This window comes from Geotrypetes seraphini, chromosome 6 (assembly GCF_902459505.1).
Source record: "Geotrypetes seraphini chromosome 6, aGeoSer1.1, whole genome shotgun sequence".
Taxonomy (NCBI): domain Eukaryota; kingdom Metazoa; phylum Chordata; class Amphibia; order Gymnophiona; family Dermophiidae; genus Geotrypetes; species Geotrypetes seraphini.
In genome coordinates this window covers 13,378,644-13,404,273 of record NC_047089.1, presented here as the reverse complement: position 1 = coordinate 13,404,273, position 25,630 = coordinate 13,378,644, and the positions used below count along the sequence as shown (strand labels likewise).

Genomic DNA, 25,630 nt, shown 5'->3' with positions numbered 1-25,630 from the left:
ACAAAAAGGGTGCCATGTCTTCATCTCACTACAGCTCCCTTATAGGGTCATGGTGAGTCCCCCCAAACCACCTCCAGAATCCCCTAGACCCACTTATCTACCACACTAATAGCCCTTATGGCTGCAGGAGCCACTTATATGCCAGTAAAAAAGGGTTTTGGGGGTGCATAGGGGAGTGCACATGTTTAAGTATCAATGCAGTGATTACAGGGGCTTATGGGCATGGGTCCTCCTCTCTATGGGTCCCTAACCCACCCCCAAGACAACTTAAGCTGCCTCTGGGCTGGACGACTAGGCTTTCCTATGCCGGGCAGCCAGGTGATGATGGTCTGGAGGCTGAAATTTAAAGATGTGATTGATATTTTTATGGGGGGGGGTCGGTGATCACTGGGGTAGTGTGTGGGGGTCTGTTTTATGTGTTTGCAGTGCTTATCTGTTGACTTTAGGTGGGTTTTTGTGACTTAGACCATGTTTTACATGTGCGTATATCTGTCCCCATTTAAAAAAAAAAAATTGTGATGGCCCTCCATTCCCTCGACAACACCCTGGAACAAAAATAAAGAGAGGCAAGAGGGATGCCTTGGCCACCAGAACCCTGAAGATTGGATGGCCAGACAACCCCTTCCCCCCCCCCCCAATGTGAAGATCGCAGCTACCCGGGCACTCTCCTCTCCTCCGCCCCCCCCTCCCCCCTCCCGCAACCACCTGGACACTTCCCCCAGCAAAGATCCTTGTTAGGAGAGATGTCCACTCCCTCCTAACCTCTGCTAATCAGCTGCCTCATGCCCCCTGCCCTGCCCCTGTACTTTAAAAAGATGACAGCAAGAGTCATACCCAGTCCCTCCTGCCTGCAGCCCCACCTCTTTGAAATGGTGGGCCTTCCCAGTGCACCAGGAGAAGCCTAAGGCTCTGATTGGCTCAAGCGTCTAAGGCCCCACCCCCCTGGGAGGGACCACATGTGCCTGAGCCAGTGAGGGCCTTAGGCCCCTCCCGGTGTTAAGTTTGTAAAAAATATTGTCTTATGACCAGCCAGTAGTTGGGATTGTTTTGAAATTGGAGGTTTTCTATTGCAATTATTTTAATGAGTGTGTAGAGTGAATATTGAGGAGTGTATGGGAAATTATTTTGTATTTTGAACTATATATAATATACATTTTTCTTACTGTATCAATAATAAATATTCTGAACATTTATAAATTGAGTATATTTAGCTTTAATTATAGTGACTGGATTTAAGTGTACACTTATACCAGTGGTCTCAAACTCGTGGCCCGGGGGCCACATGCAGCCCGCCAGGTACTATTTTGAGGCCCTCGGTATTTTTATCATAATCACAAAAGTCAAATATAACAGTGTCTTTAGCTATAAATGACAACATTATTATTAAGACTTAGCCAAAAGGAAAGATTTATAAACCATAAAGAGTTTTACCTCATGCAAAATTGTCATTTCTTGAATAAGACATTAACTATTTTTTTTTCCCCCGAGGTCCTCCAAATACCGACAAGTCCAAAATGTGGCCCTGCAAAGGGTTTGAGTTTGAGGCCACTGACTTATACAGTTCAGCAAATTAACCCCCTCTTTTACAAAGCTGTGCTAATGGCTGCCACACGGCAAAAGCCCCAAAGCTCTTTAAATCCCTATGTGCTTTGGGGTAGTTACCGCAGTGGCCCGTGCTATCGGGCTTTGTAGAAGAGGAAGTTTGGCATGCGAGGGACATAGAAATGTAGCTGCCCAGTTGTAGAGCTCTCCTTCACATCTCTTTTATCCTGTGGTATTATAAAAATCTTCCTATATAAAAGTGTTCTATTGAGGACCAAATAAGCTATAGGCGAACTGTGGAACCTCAGCTCAAGGTATTACTGTGCCAGGCGGACATACCCTGCATTTTGTTTTCACACAGCCTTGATGAAATGTGGTTTTAAAAAAAAGCCAAAAAAGCCAAAAAAGAATCCAAAAGAGGCGCGGAACTGTCCCACGGCACCACGATGCGGCGGTTCCACCGTGCAGCGAGTGTCACAGACGGGAGGAGTGCGGAGGCCGGGTGCCGCGTTTTAGATGAACTCCAGGTGCCTGTCTGCTGGAATGTTGTACCTGGTTTTGTGAGCCTCAAACAGATTGCACAGCTCCTCGATGTAAACCTTGTGCAGGCGATCGATTTCCCCCTGCGCGGGGTTACTGTTCTGCTCCACTTTGATGGGCTTTCCAACTGGAGGAAACCAGACAAAATGTTAGAAATATACTACTACTACTACTAATAATAATTTCTATAACGCTGCCAGACGTACGGTGACGGGACTAAATCGCGTGAGACAACGGCGCGCAGACAACTGAGCGCAGACAACTGAGCGCAAGGTTGACAGCGCGCCGAAGAAAAGCACAATTTTAAAGGGCTCTGACGGGGGAAGGGGGAACCCCCCCCTCACTTTACTTAACAGACATTGCGCTGGCGTTGTGGGGGGTTTGGGGGGTTGTAACCCCCCACATTATACTTAAAACTGAACTTTTTCCCTAAAAAATAGACAAGTATAATGAGGGGGGTTACAACCCCCCAAACCCCCCACAACGCCAGCGCGATGTCTGTTAAGTAAAATAGGGGGGTTCCCCACCAACACCCCCCGTCGGAACCCTTTAAAATAGTGCTTTTCTTCGGCGCGCCGTCAACCTTGCGCTCAGTTGTCTGCGCGCCGTTGTCTCGTGCGATTTTGTCTATGAACCCAGACGTACGCAGCGCTGTACAGAGTCACAAAGAAGACAGTCCCTGCTCGAAAGAGCTTACCGTCTAAACAGACAAGACAGACAAACACGAAGTCATGGATACAGTTAAGGGGAACAATTAATCAGCTAGCTGGGTTGGAGGGCAGTGGGAAGTCCAGGACAATCGAGCCATTGTGACATCACTGATGAGGTTGGCTCTTATTGGTGGAATGAGGCATTATGACATCACTATCTGAAAGACTGAAACTCTTCACACTACTACGAATTATTTCTATAGTGCTACCAGACGGACGCAGGCCTGTACAGAGTCACAAAGAAGATAGTCCCTGCTTGAAAGAGCTTATAATCTAAACAGACAAGACAAACAGGATGTCATGGATACAGTTAAGGGAAACAATTAATCTACTGGCTAGATTGGTGGGCAGTGGGGAGTAGGGTTATGGATTAAAGGCTATATCAAAAAGGTGGGTTTTCAGTTTGCTAAATCTAAAAAAAAAAAAGAACCCCCAAAAAATGACAACAACTTGTACATATCAGAAATTATAATATACAGAACAAATTGCACTTCAAGTTAGGGTTACCAGAAGTCTGTGTTTCCCCGGACATGTCCTAGGCATCCAGGTGGCTTTTCAAAACCGGAACTTTGTGCAGGTTTTGAAAAGCTGGTGAGATCGGGGCTGGAGTGCATCTATGCAGATGCGATGTGATATCGTGTCACATCTGCGCAGGCACAGATGCACTCCAGCCCCGACCCAAAGAGACGAGGTTTGTGTGGGGCTGGGTATGGGGGGGCGGGGCTGGAGGAGCCCAACGGGGTGGACCCGGGGTGGGCCTGAGAGCGGAACGGGGTGGTCCCAGGCGGTCCCGGGGCGGGGGTCATGCATCCTCTTTTACCAGATGGAAAATCTGGTAACCCTACATCAAGTTAACTTTTAGACCATGCTGGACATACAGAAGTGTGTTTTACCTGTGGAAATGGCTTTGAACAATGCTTAGCATGTAAAAGTGTAAATATGACATTGAGAGAGATTGACTTGAACAGGCTAGTTTGGAGAAAGTTGACGCTCGCATATAAATTGGGAATATGCTTCTACAATAAGAATCTATAAGACACATACGTATCCCAGCATCTAACTTTAGGAGTTATTTTGAGAATTATCTCCTTTGTGTGCACATTAAGCACATAAAAATGCCAAATATGGTTTATTGATCCTGATATATCGCCTTTGATAAAAACATCAAGGCCATTTATAAACAACAAAATATATATGTTGTAGATTTATGAGAATAAACATTAGTTTTTGGTTTTTAGGGTTTTTTTTTAGAAAGGACAGTATTCACTTCTCTTAGTTTGTCTATTAGTATTGGGGTTTTTTTCACTGTCCTATTTCACTGGGCCAATCAGGCCTTAGTGGGGATGGGCGGACCCGCTATGCCTAAGGCCTGATTGGTCCAGGCTTCTAGAGCCTGGGCCAAACAGGCCTTAGGTTTCGCGGGATGGGCCGGGAAGGGGCGGGCCCGCCTCATTTCGACGAGGCGGGCCTGCCGGCTGGACGGGCAAGACCCGTCTGGCCAACAATTAAAGGTTAGTTTGGTGGGGGGGAGGTTTGGGGGCTGTTAGCATGGGGGGGGGGTGCGGAGGGAGGCGTCTTCTGGCAGGAGGGATTGGGCTCCCTCCTGCCGGTGATCGGTAGTGTCGGGGGGAGTGGGGGCATCTTCCGGCAGGAGGGGTTGGGCACCCTCCTGCCAGCGATCGGTAGTGTCGGGGGGAGTGGGGGCTTCTTCCGGCAGGAAGGGTTGGGCACCCTCCTGCCGGCAGTCGGACAGGCGGCTGCGGCAGCTATACTTATAGCGGCAGAGAGATCCCTTGCCGCAATAAGTATAGCGGCCGCGTCTACTCTAACCCGATTCTGTAACCGGCGTCTGTAACATGGATGCTGGTTACAGAATCGGGGTTTAGTGTAGGTCCGATTCTGTATAGGAAGCCTCTCCTGGGCCGTCCTATACAGAATTCGGCCCTAAGGGCTCCTTTTACGAAGGTGCACTAGCATTTTTAGTACACACTAGCCGAAAAACTACTGCCTGCTCAAGAGGAGGCGGTAACGGCTAGAGCGTGTGGCATTTTAGCGTGCGCTATTCCACGCTTTAAGGCCCTAACACGCCTTCGTAAAAGGAGCCCTAAAAGTATGAGAGAGATAGACATACGGCGGGATCTCAGCGCACTGGGGGAGGCTGTCCTTTTTTTTTTTTTTATCTTTATTGATTTTTAATCTAAAACAGTGTCAAACAAATGATCAAACATTAGATATTACATACATTACACTAATATCTGTACAGGTAACATATATATCATATATCATTTAATATTTTCAGTTATCTTATATATAATAACAACATAATATAACATAATATATAGTATAAATGAAGAATAAAGTTCCTCAAATGTCCCCATCAATATTTATTCCCCTCCCTCCAACTCCCCACCCCTCATGGATGTGTAAAGGTAAATGAACAAAAGGAAAGATAAGATAAATATAAATTATTATAATTTTACAAATTTAGTCAATGGGCTCCAAACTTTATTAAATACACCACTTAATCCCCTACACTCTGCATTCATTCTTTCATATCTGTATGTGGTGCACACGTTCACCCACCAAAAAGTATAACTTATTCTGTCATAGTTCTTCCAGTTACTCGTTATCAATTGAATGGCTACACCTGTCATGATCATAAATAATCGACTCTTATATTTACCTAGAGTGGGTTTCACATGTAATATCGTTCCACAAATTATAGCCTCATATGATAATGGAACGTTCAAATCCAAAACTAAATTTATTTCCAAAACTAAATTGACTTCCAAAATATAAATATAAACGGACTAAAAGCTGGGGGAGGCTGTGATCCCAGCCTGCTCCCTGAGACTCTGGCCAAGCCACTTAGGGCTCCTTTTACAAAGCTGCGATAGTGTTTTTAGCGCGCGCAGAATTTTAGCGCACGCTAAACCTGCGCTACAGGGCTAGAACTAACGCCAGCTCAATGCTGGCGTTAGCGTCTAGCGCACGCTAAAACTGCTATCGCAGCTTAGTAAAAGGAGCCTTTAGTTCAGCAATTTTCCACTTTTTTGTTCCATCGGATAAATATGGAATGAAAAAAAGTGAAAATCACTGGAGTAAGGGCTCCTTTTATCAAGGCGCGCTACGGCGGTTAGCGCGTCGAAAATTTCATCTTGCGCGGCAAGCCAAAATACTAACACCTCATCAATGGAGGCATTAGCGACTAGCGCGGCAGGCGGTTTAATACACGGTATTCCGTGCGTTAAACCCCTACCACACCTTGATAAAAGGAGCCCTTAGTGTAATAATAATAATAATAATAATAACAGTTTATATACCGCAATACCGTGAAGTTCTATGCGGTTTACAGAAGATTAAGCAAAGGTACAAATTGAGGAGGAAGAAAGAGGGTTAATAGGACAGGAAATCCATTTTTGAGGAGAGAGTGATCAATAGGATAAGTTAATCGCTATAGAGGGGAGAGAAAAGAGAGGATCAGTTGTCTAGATCAGTGGTTCCCAACCCTGACCTGGAGGAACACCAGGCCAATTGGGTTTTCAGGCTAGCCCTAATGAATATGCATGAAGCAAATTTGCATGCCTATCACTTCCATCATATGCAAATCTCTCTCATGCATATTCATTAGGGCTAGCCTGAAAACCCGATTGGCCTGGTGTTCCTCCAGGACAGGGTTGGGAATCACTGGTCTAGATACTTTAGGAACAAGTGTGTTTTTAGACGTTTCCTAAATTCCTCATAGTGTATAGCCCTCAATGGAGACTTCCCCAACTTTGTTGGTTGGGCTGAGAACTTTTCAGCGGCCCCTGAAAAAGAGACTCAAAAAATTTTTTGTGGGACTGCTCTTTTGTCATTACCAGCACACAGATAAGTATTTTAACAATATTATTAGTGAACTGGTATTGCTCACAGGTTTTGAAGTATTTTTATAAGAACAGACTTCAGTTGTTTTTATAATTTTATGCAAGAGTTAAATTGAAACAGTTGGCTACCATGAATGTTTGGGCTGATGCCACTGTATGACATGAGCACAACAAAACATTTTGAAGATGTTTTTGAAGCTTTTCTCTACAACTTTGTATTAGAAGTTTTTTTTTTCTGTTATGAGGAAATGCTGAAATGTTTTCAGCCCAACCCGCCAACTTCCTAAATTCTGTAGATGAAAAGAGTGTCTCGTATGTATCATTTTTCCTCCTCTGTGATATTATTTGTTTCCCTTTTAATGGCGTGCTAAGCACAATTATTCATATCGCAACCCTCACTTACCTATGGTGGAAATTGGCCTTCTGTAGGGAAGCAGCCCAAAGTTGTACTGAATTATGCCGCGGGCGTGAAAGAGAGGGAGCGCGATCCCCATTATTTTCCGAAGCCGTTCCTGGGTCCTCCTCAGCCAGGAGCCCTTGGGATTGTCGACCTGGTCAAAAAGTTCATTTTCTCCAAAGGAAAACACAGGGACCAGAGATGCTCTATAGGGGAAAGCAGTGCGGAATTATTCCAGGGTACATAAAGATATGTATTAAAAACACAATAGTAAAGAGCCTGCAGGACAACACCATTGGGTAAACCATGATAGTATTGTACGGAAAAATGAGTCAAAAACAAGAGAATTGACCTGATGATCTCCACAGATAAATCGAAGAAGAAACAAAAAACAATGTGGAGAAATGATGTTCCTGAGATGGACTTTATTAATATTAAAATAATATTAATACTTGGCAAATCACATAAGAACCTCTAGGACACTGTCCGCTGAAAAGCTTTGGACCCTGGACCCAACATGGTCTGTGTTTCGACAGAATGTCTTCTTCAGGGGTCCCTATGAAATCCTATGGTAAAGATACGTGAATAAAAATGCCAGTCAGAAATAAACTGATCCGTAAAAGCATTTTTATCTCCATATCTTTACCATAGGACTCTCAGGAACATCATTTCTCCCCAATGTTTTTTGTTTCTTCATAGTCTAGTCAGGCTTCAGGCCTGCAAAGATGAGATATGGAACACCCTACAAGTCTACAGAGACAATCCCTCTCAAAATGCTGGGAGTTGAGGGAGGGCAGTGGCGTAGTAAAGAAGGGAATGGGTCCGACTCAGGCACCGTCTTCGTAGGGGTGCGGCAACAGTCCTACTCTCTCCGCCCCCCTCCACGCAGATGCGCTCCAGACTCGGCTCCGATCTCACCAGCTTTTCGAAAAAGAGGACATGTCCGGGGGCAATCCGAATGTCTAGTAACCCTAGCGCTGGTGAAAGACTGAATTAGGGGCTACTAAAGACCATTTTTTAGAGCTGCTTGTTAAAATGGCCCCTTTCAAAATGAAAGCACTAAGAACAAAATTAGTCTTGGCATTTTCTAATTTCTCCTTTGTCTTTAAATATTTATGATGATGATGATAATAATTTTAAATTTGATGATAGGAAAACCCCCCAGATTTAAACAAGGCAGATTACGACCAAAAATACATAATTAAAATAACAAGAAAACATGTCAAAAAAACATCAACTATTCTACTTCATCCTGCAAAACAGTGGGGGACAGTGGTAGAGGTGGAGAAAGTGGGAAGATGCAGGGAGCACACTAAAGGTAAAACCTTAGGACATTTGCTTAAAGCAGGGGTAGGGAACTCCGGTCCTCAAGAGCCATATGCCAGTCGGGTTTTCAGGATTTCCCCAATGAATATGCATGAGATCTATTTGCACGCACTACTTTCAATGCATATTCATTGGGGAAATCCTGAAAACCCGACTGGAATATGGCTCTCGAGGACCGGAGTTCCCTACCCCTGGCTTAAAGAGTTATTCAAAATGGAACCATTTGTCATGGGAGAGGCCTTTTCCTCTCTAAGGTATTTGCAGACCAAAAAGACAGTGGCATAAAAATATTAAAGAAGACTAACCCCCTCTTTTACTAAGGTGCACTAACTCAGTGGTTCCCAACCCTGTCCTGGAGGACCACCAGGCCAATCGGGTTTTCAGGCAAACCCTAATGAATATGCATGGAGCAGATTTGCGTTCCTGTCACTTCCATTCTATGCAAATCTCTCTCGTGCATATTCATTAGGGCTAGCCTGAAAACCCGATTGGCCTGGTGGTCCTCCAGGACAGGATTGGAAACCACTGCCTTAGTAAAAGAGGGCCTTAGAGTGGAGGTCATTTACCTACCCGTGCTCGATGGCTAGTCTGACAAACCCCTTCCTGTTCTTCAGCAGCAAGGTGAATGCTCCGGGCCGGGCATCCAGGGATTCCTGTGCGCCTCCTATTGCTATGACAACCGCGTTTCCACCTCCCTCTCTCTTCAGCAAATAGGCAGCACTGTCTCTATCTGATGGAATCAGACCTGCACAGGGAAATCAAAAGATGAACATGACTAAGTGCAGAACAACGTGCTATATTGACTGATAAGGACCGTTAAGGCCCTACTGGTCTGTATAATTTACTCCCCGATGCAATGCAAACATGGCTGCTGTGACACCTTGTGGTACTTCCGCTAGGACTCGGGCCAATCTCTGGCTTTTGGTTCACCTAGGGAAGGGGTAGGCAATTCCGGTCCTCGAGAGCCAGAGCCAGATCAGGTTTTCAGGATCTCCACAATGAATATGTAGGAGATGGATTTGCATGCACTGCCTCCTTGAGATGCAAATCTATCTCCTGCATATTGATTGTGGAGATGCTGAAAACCTGACCTGGCTCCAGCTCTCGAGGACTGGAATTGCCTACCCCTGGTATAGGAGCATTCTCTCTCCCCCCCACCCCTCCTTAGCATTGCCCAGGACAGGGGTAGACAATTCCGGTCCTTGAGAAACGAACCCAGGTCAGGTTTTCAGGATCTCCACCATGAATATGTATGAGATGGATTTGCATGCACTGCCTCTTTGAGATGCAAATCTATCTCATGCATATTGATTGTGATCCTGAAAACCTGACCTGGCTCCGGCTCTCGAGGACCGGAATTGTCTACCCCTGACCTAGAGTTTCCCTGCACTTGTCCTCCTTTTGAGGACATGTCTGAGGGTTCGGACGGCTTTTCAAAACCTGGCACTTTTTCTGGGTTTTGAAAAGCTTCTAAGAAATCGCTGTCGGGCAGAACGGCATCCGCGCATGTGTGGATGCCCTCCTGCCCCGATGAGAGGAGGCAGCAGGGGGAGGGGTGTTTGGGGCAGGGACTAGGATGAGATTGGGGCGTAACAGGGTGGGGGGATGGGTGGAACTGGTTGGGCCTGTGGGCAGGTCCAGGGGTCCGGATTTCCCTCATTATGAAAAAAAGGTTCTCCCTGACAATGCAAGGCTTTGCTGAATTCATTAGCACTTTTGCTCATGGGCTTAGCCAGTGGGGTGCAGTTGCACCCCTCCCCCCAACCAACCAAAAATAAATCCAATGCTAAATGCTCGCGGCCAGCCCCACCAGGGCCTTTCCTCTGCTGTGTCACTTCCGTCGCGGCAGAGGAAAGGCCCTGGTAGGCTGGCCACAAACAGCCTGTTTATAGTGTTTCCTGTGCTGGCCGGCCACCGCTGCTGCTTTGGCAAGGCCCGAGAGCAAGAAATACCAGCTCCACAAGGGGAGGGGGTCAATTGGAGTCCAGACCCGCAAGGGGGCGGTTGTCAGGTCTGGAGTAGGACGGCAGGGAGATGCCATAGGGAGAAGATGGTTGGAGAGTGAGAGAGGGCAGACCTGCCAAAAGAGGAGGAGAAAGGGACAGACAGCGAACCACAATTTGGGGGGGGGGGGGTAAATGGATGGTGGACTCACAGCGTGAAGGGGAAGGAAGAGGATGGAGATGGATGCTGGACCCATAAGTGGAGGAGGAAGAAAGTGACCTAGACCAGACAGGAGAGTGGGAAGGGAGGCAGCGTTGTGAGCAAGAGAGGTGGGGCAAGGAGACGCGGAAACCTCTACACTCTGGAGACAAATAAAATTAGTGCTCTCTGCTTCAGTTATTCAGTTTCAGTCTTCAGTCAGTTGGTCTAAAACCAGCCTCGTGAAGTCACTTACAGTAGTTTAGTGCAATTACTTGGGTTTCTGGCAATGTAAATGAAACGATGGATATAAGGGAATTTTTGTGAGGTAAGTTAATGACCACAAGTCTAAAGTTGGAAATATTAAAACATTGTTGGACACCTAATGACAATTACGATTTTTCAGAAGATGCTTTCCAGTCGAAAAGAAAATTCAGACATGAGTGGATAAAGACCTATGCTCCTTGGCTTACATAGCCCAAACGTCTAAAAGAAGGATTGTGCTTGCACTGCATTCTCTTTCCTCCTGCTTCTGCATCGGTGCAAGCTGTTTTGGGTTCCTTCATCGTGAAGCCGTCCACGCGCTACCAAGTCATGCACGAAGCCTGTAAAAACCATGTCTTTCTTTGCCATGTTACTCAAAAGCAAGATTGCATGGCTTAAAACAGAATTTTCCTTTTTAATTCCCAGAGGTGATAGGAACAAAGTATGGTTGAACATTGACTTCCATTTCTGCTTACCAAGCCACCAAACTTTGGCAAAATGTACCCGACCATATAATGTTAACAAGTAATTTATAGATCCATGGTGAGACCGCACCTGGAGTACTGTGTGCAATTCTGGAGGCCGCATTACCGCAAGGATGTGCTGAGACTGGAGTCGGTCCAGAGGATGGCCACCAGGATGGTCTCGGGACTCAGGGAGCTCCCGTACGAGGAGCGGTTGGGGAATTTGCAGCTCTACTCACTCGAGGAGCGTCGAGAGAGGGGAGATATGATCGAGACATTCAAATATCTCACGGGCCGCATCAAGGTAGAAGAAGACATCTTCTTCTTCAAGGGTACCGCGGCAACAAGGGGGCATTCGTGGAAAATCAGGGGCGGGAAACTGCACAGTGACACTAGGAAGTTCTTCTTCACTGAAAGGGTGGTTGATCGCTGGAATAGTCTTCCACTTCGGGTTATTGAGGCCACCAGTGTGGCGGATTTTAAGGCCAGATGGGATAGACATGTGGGATCTATCCGCAAAGATAGATAGTGAGGATCACTGGAGTGGGCAGACTTGATGGGCCGTGGCCCTTATCTGCCATCTATTTCTATGTTTCTATGTTTCTATGTTGAAAACTTATTCGTTTAATGAATACGTGTTAAAGGGGTAAATTTATTTCTTTTGATTCGTGTTGCTTTTAGATTGTAATTATGGACATTGAAGTATTTGCGGTTTCAGTATGTCCTGAGTGTGTGTGTTTTCTATTGTAACCCGCTTAGGTGTTAAGCGGGGAACTAATTTTTTAAATAAAGAAATAAAAATGGTATTGTATTGAATCAGTGCCACAAAAAAAGCATCAGTAGTAGTAGCTGCCAAGAATCTCTTAGAAAACGAGCTTGTAAATGTCATGTTGATTTTGGGCCACAAAGAAATAATTGAAGACAATAAAAAAATATCATCAATAATTTCCACGATCATATTTTGTGGCACTCATCATCTCTCCCTAAAAGGTAAGGCGCAACAGGAAGGCACTTTTCAGGACTTGATTTGTCTACGAATCGAAACGGGTGACGAAGTAACGAAGAGACATTTCGAAAAGGGTAATAGAAATGCTACATCTACGTCACCGCGAGTCCAAAATGAATTAATCAATTTGTGCGGGTTGGCAGATGAAGCATGTGACATATCTGGAAAAGAGTATGTTGTTGGTTGAATTTTTTGATGGCCATCCTTGAGGACTTTCTTTGGTTTGTCAAATTGAATGCAATGGATGCTCAAACTATAGTGACCGAAATAGACAAATTTCTGAAAAGTGGAGGTTTCGATCCAAATAAGTGCGTCGGACAGGGTTACGATGGATGTTCAACCATGGCATGAAATATTAGTGCTGTTCAGAAGATCTTGCTAGATAAGTATTAAAAGTATTTTTTTCATTGCGCCAGTCACAAATTGAATTTGGTTGTGAACGATTTAAACCGTGTACCAGAAGTCTGAAACATGATTGCCACAGTAAAGGATGTAATAAAAAAAATTTTGTGAATCTGTTGTGCGAAGAAAGTATGTACCCAACATTCCAGCCTTATGTGAGACAGGTTGGTCGCATAAGTATAAAAGTATCGGCATATTCAAGCAACATTTTGAAAGTATCCTTCAAGGGTTGGAAAAGCTATCAAAAGAAGGTAATGCTGCTACTAGAAAAACTGCTTTCCAGTTGCATTGTGCTGTGATTAAATCTGAATTCCATCATGGGCGTGGATTGCAAAGTATTCGGCTCTGCCAGAACCTGTGCCAAATATTGTACAATTTTTCTGAATATGTTTGTGATCGTGTAATTGGGCCAAGAGGTCACTACCCTTCACCTCTCCACTCCCCAGGCGCTTCTGATCTTCTTTCTTGTAGACCCTGATCTTCTGGACTCACTTTAGTCAAACTGTTCTAAAAACATACACAACCTCCCTGGTCTCTTGGGCCACTTCTTCACCGGTCCCTCTGGTCATCACCGGACACTCACTCTCAGGCCACCTTTCTAGGTTATTAGGCTGCTTCCTAGGGGGTCCTCTGACAGCTCCCGGTACCATTTACTGGTCTCTCTGCTAGTTACCACCAGCCCCACCGATCCCTCGCCAGTCCCTCTCAGCCTTTGTGGGGCCATTGCCAGTCCCTTACTCCCCAGCCTCTTGGATCCCCATCAGTCTTGGTTGCTCTTTACCAGTTTCTCCGCCAGTTGTAAAGCTTGGGATATTCTCCTGGTCACCCCAGTCTCTACCGGGCCCTCTGGCTACTTCATTCCTCAGCTGGTCACCACCAGTCTTCCCCACTGTTCTCTCCACCAAGACTCCGCTGGTATTTTGGTCTCTCCACAGACCCTGTGGTCATCAGTCATTCTCCTAAGGACTGTTCCTTCATGTGTATGTTCGTTCTCTCTCTCTTCTCATGTGCTCTCACTGAGCTTTCTCCTGGTTGTCAAGCCTGAGTGCTCTCCAGTCACTCTAAGCTATACTAGGTAGGGTAGGGCAGGGCAGGGACTCTCACAACTGCACCATGCCTCCTATAAGCACTAAGAGATGCCCAGGCACTGTGTTGGAGCTCTCCTTTTCAGCACCCTACTTCACTCAGGATGAATGGACAGCTCCCAACAGCCTTTGCAAGATCTTTATGCAAATGAGCATCACAGACCACTGCTCAGGCTCCCTCTGCTAGCCCATGACAGGAACCTCACCCTGTCACAATGTTACAAAGGGTGGGCCACATAAAAAGAATTTTAATGGCCACGAAAGGGCATCATGAAGCAGCAGATATTTTATGCCAGGATATTCTGTCATCCAGCAGTATAGTAGCTCAAAACATTGGCATTGGATTGTAAGACTGCAACAACATAATTTAAATCTTCCAGTATCAACAACTGAAGAGTTTTGGAAAAGACCAGTAATAATTCCTTATCTAGACTCTTTGATATCGTCACTAGAGGAAAGATTTTCCAATGACAATTTACCCGCATTTTCTGTACTAATATTGCACCCTGCTGTTATGTTGGAGATGTCAATCGAAGGGTTTAGCAAAATAAAAAGTGCATCGTTTCTGTGATTTTTATAATTTGGAAAATTTCGATAGTGAGGTAGAACTCTGGTACAAGTTTTGGAGAGAGAAGGAAGCAAAGAACGATAATGTGAAGGAGCCGAGAAGGGGAGAAATGAAAGAAGCGATGACCTTTTTTCCCCCACAAATGAAATACGAGTACGGTTGAGCGCTCGTTTAGTACCTGGCGTACAGTGAAAACTTGGTTGCCTTCAACAATGACAGAGAATCGCTTGAATGGGCTATGGACGTCGACTGTGCACCGAAAGCTGGTTCGGGAAAGAAGGATAGAAATAGAAAAGGAAGTTCTGGAGAGGTTTAGGGCTCCTTTTACTAAGGTGTGCTACCACGCGCCAAATGCTAACGCAGGCATGTTAGGTGCCTATGGAGGTGCCTATGGAGGTGTTAGCGATTAGCATGCACGTAAATTTAGCGGGCAGTAAATGCGCACTAAACGCTTAGCGCACTTTAGCAAAACAGGGGGGGTTAGTGCAGATAGAAGAACAATTGTTTTAGTACGTTGAAGACCGAGTTTGAAAAAATGTTTTTATTTTAATAGCCTCTTTTGTCATGTCCACCAACCTTCAACCGCGACCAAAAGTCTGCTTACTTTGCTTACACTCACGCATTCAAGCTCGAGTCCGATCCCTGTGCAGTTCTCTCAGTCTAAGATCGTTTGCGCCGCCCTGGTTTGGATCCTGGCTACACGCATGAACTCGGTGCTTCTTAACCCAGTCGTCAGGGTGGATCCATCCATCCATTCAGTCAGTTTTTCAGGATATCCATAACAAAGCATAGGCCATATTGTCTTTATCTTCATTTTTCTGTCTAGTCTGCCCAACTATGTCATTTGCATGAGAACGATTTGCATACCAAAGAGGCGGTAACAGTAGCATAGTAAACGAAGGCAGATAAAGACCTGAATGGTCCATCCAAGTCTGCCCTGAAATCACAATTTCATGATTAAATTGTCTTTTTTCTTTGTTAGTTCCGGGCCATAGAATTTAGGATTCTGCCCGGTACTGACTTTAGTTTCCAAGTACTGGAAAGTTCTTTTTTATTATATAGACTTACACCAAAAAGCATTACAATTCAACACATTACAAGCACTGGAGCTGCCGTTGAAGCTCACTCCAGCCTATGCAAACCATCTCATTTGCGGGATTCAGACTGTGAAGGTTAGCCCATTCTTATTCTAATTAGCGATCCTTTGTGTTCATCCCATGCCTTTTTACATGCAAATCTTTCCCGGCTATCTAGGTGTGCCCCGAGAACTGGGCTGACAAGTACTGCTTTGACCGACAGAAAAGTGTGTTTCCAACCTTCAGTCCGACTCACAAGTACCTGGCAAGATCCCCCAAATCTTGTTTTGGTTAAATTCACGGTATTTGAAATGTGCATGGTTTTTTTGTGTTGTTTTTTTTTTACCTCCACACATAATGTAATCCCTGAAAAACGGGGCTCGGAACCAGACGGGAAGCATCAGCAAGTATGGTGTTATTCCAGGGTAGAGGTTGCAAAATCCTGTTGCTTCCGTGCAGAAATTGACAAAAGCCCCGGCTACCAGCACCCCATGCGGATGGAAACCAAGCACATAATTCTGCCTTGGATCAAGGTCTGCAGTCTTGACTAGCTGCAAGAAAAAAAGAAATGTTTTTAATTCACAGTGTCTGGAGTACGTTGCATTTTCAGTGATCAGGTAATAAAGAGGACCCACACAGGAAAAAGTGTCATTTTTATAACCCACATAGTTGAGTATTTGCATTTCTGGTTCCCCCTCCAGGAACAAACCAGTGGTGTTGTAAGGGGGGGGGGGGAATGCGGGGGCAGTCTACCCCGGGCAACGTCTTGATAGGGATGCGGCACCTATCCTCCACGCCACCGCTTCTTCCCCACCCTCACTGCCACACATGCATGCCTGCTTCCCTTCCCCCGTACCTCTGTAACGTTCCTAGTGGCGAGCAGCCACGCCTAACCTGCTGTCGCGCCCGCATTGGCGCTTCTACTGAAGTCACTTCCTGGACCCGCGGCTAGGAAGTGATGTCAGACGGAGAGCCCACCCAGGTGCGACAGCAGGTTGGGGGGGATGCTGCTCGCACCAGGAACGTTACAGAGGTACGAGGGAAGAGAAGCAGCGTACACGCGTGACGGTGGGGAAGGAGCGTGCAGGGGTGTGGGGGAGGGGCACCTCTCACCCTCACTGCGCCACTGCTCGTAGCCCCAACTGTGGTAGCATGTGGGGGAGGGGAGAGAGGATCTCCATAGGGGGTCTGGCATGGGGAGGAGTTTTGAATGGGGGTGGGGCTGGCATTGGAGAGGTTTTTGAACAAGAGTTCTTGTGACTGCAAGTGGTGGTTTCCACAGGGGATGGGGATAGGGACGCATGGAGGGGGGTAGTTGGGAATTGGATGGCAGGTAATGATCATGGGGAGGAGCCTATATGTTAGGAATTATAACTACCCCCTTTATCAGGCACTTATAGTTGCTTGGGACAGCTATAAATACTGACATCTACATTTTTCAGTACAGACATGAATTCCCTATATAAAATGCATTGTAGGTCCACTCAGGACACCCCCTTTCCCTTTCCCTATCTCCTTGACATCTTTAGATAGTTACCTTTCTATGTATGAATGTACATCGTCTGCTGTTGAGGTAGGTATGGAGAAAGCCACTGCTTGCCCTGGGATCGGTGGCATAGAATGTTGCTACTCTTTGGGATTCCAAAACCCTGCTATTCTTTGGGGGTTCTAGAATGTTGCTGCTCCTTGGGGTTCCAAAATCTTACCACTCCAACTTTCAGAGCACTATGCTCAGTCTACTGGGATATGCTGCCAGTTCAGTTCCCCATGGCTTAATTTCTTTTTTTTTTTGTATGCCTGCTGTGCTGAGATAGTTAGGATATCCGCTATAATAATACCCTGAGCACGCATGCGCACTTCAAACTTGGTGGGTCCATGATCCGTGGCGCCGTGCCCGTGCATGCGCAGTGCCTGCCTCAGCTGATTTTCTGATCGCCGACGCCGGCTGACTTCTGATTACGCTGTGCTTGCCGGCTTCCTGACCCTGTTCCTACGAAACCGGAGAGGGGGGAGGGAGGAGAAGCGAAGCCGACAAGCACAGTGTTAAAGCCCCCGAAGCATGGCCGAAGTCACTTCCTGGCTGGGGTGCCATTGGCGGAAGATAGGGCAGGGAGAGAGGCTTCAACTCGCTCCTCCTGTTTGCTCGGGTCTTCCTCGCTGCCGGGTCCTGCCTTCGTGGAAACAGAAAGTAGGTGGGACCCGGCAGCGACGAAGGCCCGAGGCAAGCAGGAGCAGCGAGTTGTGAATGCTGCGCTGCCGATGGCTGTGTGAGACCGCGGGGGGAATGCTGCAGCAGCACTCTTTTGGGGAGACAGAGTCAAACAGGGAAAAGGAAGACCAGGGAAGGGGAGGGAAGAAAAACACTGCTGTTGCACAGGGGGGAGGTAAAAGGAAGGGAGAAGGGCTACTGCTGGACAGGGGGAGCAGAGAAGGGGTGCTGCTGGACAGGGGGGAGGTAAAAGGAAGGGATAAGGGCTACTGCTGGACAGGGGGAGCAGAGAAGGGGTGCTGCTGGATAGGGAGGAGGTAAAAGGAAGGGATAAGGGCTACTGCTGGACAGGGGGAGCAGAGAAGGGGTGCTGCTGGACAGGGGGGAGGTAAAAGGAAGGGATAAGGGCTACTGCTGGACAGGGGGAGCAGGAAGAAAAGAAAGAAAGAGAATGGCCTCAGCGCTCCATTGGGCTAAAAGTTTACACATCTATTCTAGCACCCGTTAATGTAACGGGCTTGAACATTAGTTAATTATAAATGATCCCGTCCTGCTCACTGCAGCCTAGGAAGGGCTTTGGCATGCTGTTTAGATTGCTTGTTACTGATTGAACACTTCCGTGCACAGCAATTGTGTTGAGATGTCCAAGTTTGCTTCCATTGACAGGTCAATCTTCCTTTAGTGAGGACCAGGGCAGGGTCACGGAGCCAATGTCCACATCAGTTCAGTATGAGCAAAGTTAATATTGGCTGCAGTTCTATTATGTAAACCAGTGGTTCCCAACCCTGACCTGGAGGACCCTCAGGCCAATCGGGTTTTCAAGATAGCTCTAATGAATATGCATGAAGCAGATTTGCATGCCTGTCACATCCATCATATGCAAATCTCTCATGCATATTCATTAGGGCTAGCCTGAAAAGGAGCCCTAAATATTCTGCACCTAAGTTAATTGGTTTTTTTTTAATGGGTTAAATAGCATGGTAATGGACCACGTCATTAAAAACCCATTAAAAATTAATTTTAGTTATCAATTTGGGTGGCACATGGAATACTGCACAGCGCCCAGCAATGCCTAAGTTGAGGTACCCTAATGACATCTACCTGAAAATTAGGCATGGTTAGGGGTGGAGAATGGGCATAATTGACTTAGGCGTCTGGACCGGGCCATGGTACGCCCTCACCTGGAGTACTGCGTCCAGCACTGATCGCCGTACATGAAGAAGGACACGGTACTACTCGAAAGGGTCCAGAGAAGAGCGACTAAGATGGTTAAGGGGCTGGAGGAGTTGCCATACAGCGAAAGATTAGAGAAACTGGGCCTCTTCTCCCTTGAACAGAGGAGATTGAGAGGGGACATGATCAAAACATTCAAGATACTGAAGGGAATAGACTTAGTAGATAAGGACAAGTTGTTCACCCTCTCCAAGGTAGAGAGAACGAGAGGGCACTCTCTAAAGTTGAAAGGGGATAGATTCTGTACAAACGTAAGGAAGTTCTTCTTCACCCAGAGAGTGGTGGAAAACTGGAACGCTCTTCCGGAGTCTGTTATAGGGGAAAACACCCTCCAAGGATTCAAGACAAAGTTGGACAAGTTTCTGCTGAACAAGAACATGCGCTGGTAGGGCTAGTCTCAGTTAGGGTGCTGGTCTTAGACCATTCTTATGTTCTTATGTGTACCCACTTCTACTATTCCAGTAAATGGAGAAAAGAAAGACCTCAGTACCCCTAGAGATATAGTTAATCCTGAACTTGGCTGTGTTCTCTTAGTGAAGTAAGACATAAAGCAGGCTATCACCATAGACCCAGTTCTAATCGTAATTAAAAAATAATACTACTACCTACTACTGTAAGCTTAAATGGGTCAATAACTCTTATCTTACTTATCTTTCAAATACTTGTCTAAAAGTACACCGTCTACTTTAATTTTACAGAGTGCCAAAAGAGCAATTGAATTGCTGGAAAATTGCTTTAAGACAAAATGGCTCCAGACATCTGCTGCTCCAGTATGGAATAATGTCAATTTCAAAATTCACAACAAAGTTCTTGATTGGATCGAATGGCAAAGGTGCGGCATATGGACATTACAGCATCTCTGGAATTCCCTTTGAGCAACTATGTCAAAGGTTCAACCTCTCACGAGCTCACCAATTTCAATGGATACAACTAATTCACTGTCTATCATCACATTCGAAAACTAATCCTGTTGGCTCAACTACTCTGATATACTCATTAATATTCACCAATTATATGGGGGGTCAAAGGTGCTGCATCAAGATGGTATAAGATATTGCAATTGGAACACACGAAACACCCGACCGATACAGAAAGCACCTGGGAATTCGACCTAAAATCTTGCCTCCCTGGTGAACCATGGGAACGTGTTTGGTCACAGACCTGATGGGCCGACGCGGGAGCGGACCGCTGGGCGCGATGGACCTCTGGTCTGACCCATTGGAGGCAACTTCTTATGTTCTTATGTCATCTATATTCACTGCTTCCAAGTCTTCTGCGTTATCCCAATCCATGTTTTTTGTATTACATAGGGCAATTTGGACCCTGCAGAAGCTAGCTAAATTCGAGAAACAGGGGGATGACCTGTGTTGGTCTTGCTTAATTGAAAAAGGCACTTTCCTTCATCTACTTTTCCATTGTACTATATAATTCAACCTTTTTGGCAACAACTTTGGAAATATATAACTTCATTGTTTAAATAACTGAACCACTCACTCCATCAGTTGTAATCTTAGGTAGCCGTGGACTGCAATTCACTACACCACCAGATGCGGGCAAACTTTTCAATATAATGATCCAACTGGCAATCAAAACAGTACTGTAAAATTGGAAAGACACTTCGAACATTAGTTTCGATATATGGTGGAACACACTATCCCTCTCTTCTACGAAGCTGCACTAGCACTTTATAGCACGGGAAGCCACTCTGAATGGCCCACGCTGCTCCCGACACTCATAGGAACTCACCCCCTCTTCTACGAAACCGCACCAGCGTTTTTGAGCGCAGAGAGCCACGCTGGATGGCTTGCACTGCTCCCGACACTCATAGGAACTCACCCCCTCTTCTACGAAACCACGCTGGCGTTTTTGAGCGCAGAGAGCCACGCTGAATGGCCTGCGCCACTCCCAACACTCATAGGAACTCACCCCCTCTTCTATGAAACCGCGCCAGTGTTTCTGAACGCAGAGCCACACTGAATGGCCCGCGCCGCTCCCGACACTCATAGGAACTCACCCCCTCTTCTACAAAACTGCGCCAGCGTTTTTGAGCGCAGAGAGCCATGCTGAATGGCCCGCACTGCTCCCGACGCTCATGGAATTCCTAAGAGCGTCGAGAGCAGCGCAGCTCTCTGTGCTAAAAACCGCTAGCGCACTTTTGTAGAAGAGGGGGGTGTCTCAGCAAAATTTGAAAGAGCTGCAGCTATAAAAAACAAAACAAAACAGGGCATTGCGCCCTTTTCATGTCTCCTGGAATTTATTATTGGAGGAGTCTATGTTACCCTATTAATATGTGGCATATTATCAATAATTGTCTTCTTCCTATAGGTTTCAACTATGGTAGCACATCCTTTCTTTCCTATGTTCTCACAATACATCTGACGATTTTGCATACTTTTCACTCTTTAACATAACCATTATATGTAATCAGTGTATTGTGGTTGTTCCTTCTCTTGAAAGCCAATAAAAAAATATTGAACTTAAAAAAAAAATAACTCTTTGGATCAGACTTATCATAGTAACATAGTAGATGACGGCAGTTAAAGACCCGGATGGTCTATCCAGTCTGCCCAACCTGAATCAATTAAAATTTTATTTTTTAATTTTTTCTTTTTAGCTATTTCTGGGCGAGAATCCAAAGCTTTACCCGGTACTGTGCTTGGGTTCCAACTGCCGAAATCTCTGTTAAGACTTACTCCAGCCCATCTACACCCTCCCCGCCATTGAAGCCCTCCCCTGCCCATCCTCCACCAAACGGCCATACACAGACACAGACTGTACAAGTCTGCCCAGTAACTGGCCTAGTTCAATATTTACTATTATTTTCTGATTCTAGATCCTCTGTGTTCATCCCACGCTTCTTTGAACTCAGTCACAGTTTTACTCTCCACCACCTCTCTCGGGAGCACATTCCAGGCATCCACCACCCTCTCCGTAAAGTAGAATTTCCTAACATTGCCCCTGAATCTACCACCCCTCAACCTCAAATTATGTCCTCTGGTTTTACCATTTTCCTTTCTCTGAAAAAGATTTTGTTCTACGTTAATACCCTTCAAGTATTTGAACGTCTGAATCATATCTCCCCTGTCTCTCCTTTCTTCTAGGGTATACATATTCAGGGCTTCCAGTCTCTCCTCATACGTCTTCTGGCGCAAGCCTCCTATCATTTTCGTCGCCCTCCTCTGGACCGCCTCAAGTCTTCTTACGTCCTTCGCCAGATACGGTCTCCAAAACTGAACACAATACTCCAAGTGGGGCCTCACCAACGACCTGTGCAGAGGCATCAACATCTTCTTCCTTCTACTGGCTACGCCTCTCTTTATAAGAACATAAGAGCTGCCAAAACTGGGACAGACCGAAGGTCCATCAAGCCCGGTATTTTCTTTCCAACAGTAGCCAACCCAGGTCCCAAGTACCTCGCTAGATCCCAAGTAGTAAAACAGATTTTATGCTTCTTATCCTAGGAATAAGCAGTAGATTTCCCCAAGCCATCTCAATAATGGCATATGGACTTCCCTTTTAGGAATGTATCCAAACCTTTTTTAAACCCTGCTAAGCTAACTGATTTCACCACATTCTCCAGCAACAAATAGGTTTTAGAGAAGATTGCATATAACCATCAGACAAGGATGGGGTAATGATTAATGCAAGCAGAACTGCACAAGATGATTTAATTCTTTTACTGCCCATGTAGGGCAAGGGTCAAAAGCACAGAGTTAGATAAACATGAAATCATCCTTAATAATATTCCTTGGAGAAAGGTTGGAACATATACCATATTGACTCAGAAGAAGCCCCAACAATTGCCCAGTGAATTGCTAATTCACATTTTCTCAAATGAGCTACAGTCTCATCTAATATAATAAAGAGCTAGCCGCACATGCGCACTCCTATTTGCGTGTTCCGTGCTTGTAGGTCTGTGGCCGAAGGAATGCGCATGTGCGCTAATACGTCACCAGCCGATCGTAGGTCCGTGGCAGACAGGAGAGCGGATGCACGGTTAGGGCCCACACTGGAGCGCTGTGGCTGACCCAGGATCGTGGGAGGATGCGCCGCGCAAAGTGCTGCACACGTACTGGAGGGGGAGGGACATACCGGTTATGCACATACCACCACAAACCTCCCTCCAGCGTTGGCAGCCGCATCACGGGCTTTCTCCTGCAGTTGAGTCCCTCTGCCGTGTCACTGATGACGTCATCAATGACGCGACAGAGAGACTCAACGGCAGAAGAAAGCCGAAGCAGCCTGTTTAGCGTGCTGCGGCTGCCAACACTGGAGGGAGGTTTGATATTAAAGTCATCTTGCTGGGAGGGTCACAGAGTCAGCGGGGGTTGGGCTGGGAGGGGAGAGAAGCATCTGCCTCGGGTGCTTCAGGCAGCAGCAACGTTTACAATTCGCTGCTGTTGCTGGCTTCAGGCCTTCCTCTCTGGCAGGTCCTGCCTACTTCCTGTTTTCATGAAGACAGGACCGGCCAGAGAGAAAGACCTGAAGCCAGCAACAGCCATGAATTGTGAATGCTGCTGCTGACCAATGAAGTAGTTAAATGAGGAAAGGGAGCAGAGGGGGAGGGAATGGCTTGGAGGGAAGGAGGAAGGTATGCCAGACCAAGGGAAAAGCAAGGAGGAGATGGAGAGAGGCCATATGGAACAGAGAGAGAGAGGGCGGACACTGGATGGAAAGAGAAGAGAGGGGCAAGACAGAGGGTGAACAGTAGATGGAAGGGGTAGAGAGAGGGAGACACACCGCATGGAAGTGTGGAGGTCAGGGGGGAGCAGAAATACAGAAAGTGGCTAAGGAGAGAGAAAAAAAAAAATAAAGAGAGACACACACACATATTCTAGCACCCGTTAATGTAACGGGCTATAAGACTAGTATATTACAGAAAAGGTAGCATCAGACAGAAGAAACGATCCGCCACAGAACAACCACAGAATCAAACCACAGCAGGGATGAGAGAGAGAAGTCAAACCAGTGGTCCTTCAAAAAACTTTATTACACCATCAACATAAAACAGCTTGACCCAATGTGTAGAGCTTGCCTATACAAATGTGAATAAATAAATACATAAATGAAACATAGCAAAGGATAGCAAGCTATTAAAATGAAATGCTCGACAAAATACCACTCTCAACTAGAGCATCCATTATCCTACTGAATCAATACATCGTGCTATATCCTAGCAGTATTCAAATCCAAGCTAAAAGCCCACTTTTTAAAATCTGTTTTCAACTGCTGTCAGATACCTAGGCCCACTATAATGTCCTGACAAAATTAGATTGTAAGCTCTTCTGAGCAGGGACTGCTTATTATATGTTAAAATGTTCAGCGCTGTGTACGCCTTTCAGCGCTATAGAAATAATCAATAGTAGCAGAAAAAGACATTTAACTCATTTGCCTCATTTGAATTCCAAAGCGTTTCAAAATCCAATTTGGATGTTACCAGACTCTCATAATAACTTATGTTGGACTGGTCCTTGGCAACATTTTCAATCACATTTGATCGCACAGTGGTCAGACCAGGGAGAGGTCAAAGCATTGTCAAATCTGGCACAATCAAGATGGAACATAAAGAGTATGTTCTTGTAACAGAAGAACATAAGAATAGCCTTACTGGTCTGATCAATGATCTGATCAATGGTCCATCAAGCCCAGTAACCCTTTCTCACGGTGGCCAATCTAGGTCCCTAGTGTCTGGCCAAAACTCAAAGAGTAGCAACATCCCAGCATCTCAAAGAAGAGCAAGATTCCGGAACCCCAATGAGAGCAACATTCCAGAGCTGAGATTGTGATGTCATAATGCCTCATTCCACAGTGCCTCAGAGCCAACCTCAGCAGTGATGTTATAATGACTTGATTGTCCTATGCTTGGCACACGTAAGAACATAAGAATAGCCTTACTGGGTGGACCAATGGTCCATCAAGCCCAGTAGCCCATTTTCATGGTGGCCAATCCAGGTCACTAGTACCTGGCCAAAACCCAAGGAGTAGCAACATTCCAGCATCTCAAAGAAGAGCAAGATTCCGGAACCCCAATGAGAGCAACATTCCAGAGCTGAGATTGTGATGTCATAATGCCTCATTCCATAGTGCCTCAGAGCCAACCTCAGCAGTGATGTCACAATGGCTTCATTGTCTTATACTTGGCACACGTAAGAACATAAGATTAGCCTTATTGGGTCAGACCAATCATGGTCCATCAAGCCCAGTAGCCCCATCTCACGGTGGCCAATCCAGGTCACTAGTACCTGGCCAAAACCCAAGGAGTAGCAACATTCCAGCATCTCAAAGAAGAGCAAGATTCCGGAACCCCAATGAGAGCAACATTCCAGAGCTGAGATTGTGATGTCATAATGCCTCATTTCATAGTGCCTCAGAGCCAACCTTAGCAGTGATGTCACAATGGCTTCATTGTCTTATACTTGGCACACGTAAGAACATAAGAATAGCCTTATTGGGTCAGACCAATGGTCCATCAAGTCCGGTAGCTGGTATTTTACAAGAGATTATTTGTGTGCATAAATCAGCTTTTTATGCACAAAAATGGTTTTTAGCTTAATCAAGTTTAAAAGTACTCTTTCAGACAGTGAGTGACATCTAAGTTTCAGTTATACTACAGATATTTGTCCAGGATTCATAAATTACATCTCTTATCAGTTCAAGCTTTGACTTAACAAAACATGCATTAATTAGCAAAAATGAAATATGCAATATATCTCGTTGACATTGCCACCATGATGTTATTTTTTGTTGTGGGCCATTCTAGAAATGACAGACATAAAACACTCTTTAATTTCCTGATTGGT

At 45.8% G+C, this 25,630-nt stretch overlaps 1 protein-coding gene across 2 annotated transcripts in view; it reads right to left on the bottom strand.

Moving 5' to 3' along the window:
- Window positions 1-1,519: 1,519 nt before the first annotated feature.
- The window catches only part of MOGAT2 (monoacylglycerol O-acyltransferase 2), an 88,026-nt gene continuing 63,915 nt past the window's right edge, over window positions 1,520-25,630 (bottom strand). For both annotated transcript variants that reach the window (XM_033949124.1, XM_033949123.1), the window contains exons 3-6: window positions 15,735-15,939; window positions 8,952-9,126; window positions 7,062-7,261; window positions 1,520-2,209 (exon numbers count right to left, since the gene is read on the bottom strand). In XM_033949124.1, coding sequence (XP_033805015.1) covers window positions 2,055-2,209; window positions 7,062-7,261; window positions 8,952-9,126; window positions 15,735-15,939 — 735 coding nt within the window. In that variant the 3' untranslated portion in view covers window positions 1,520-2,054. The remainder of the gene's footprint in view (window positions 2,210-7,061; window positions 7,262-8,951; window positions 9,127-15,734; window positions 15,940-25,630) is intronic.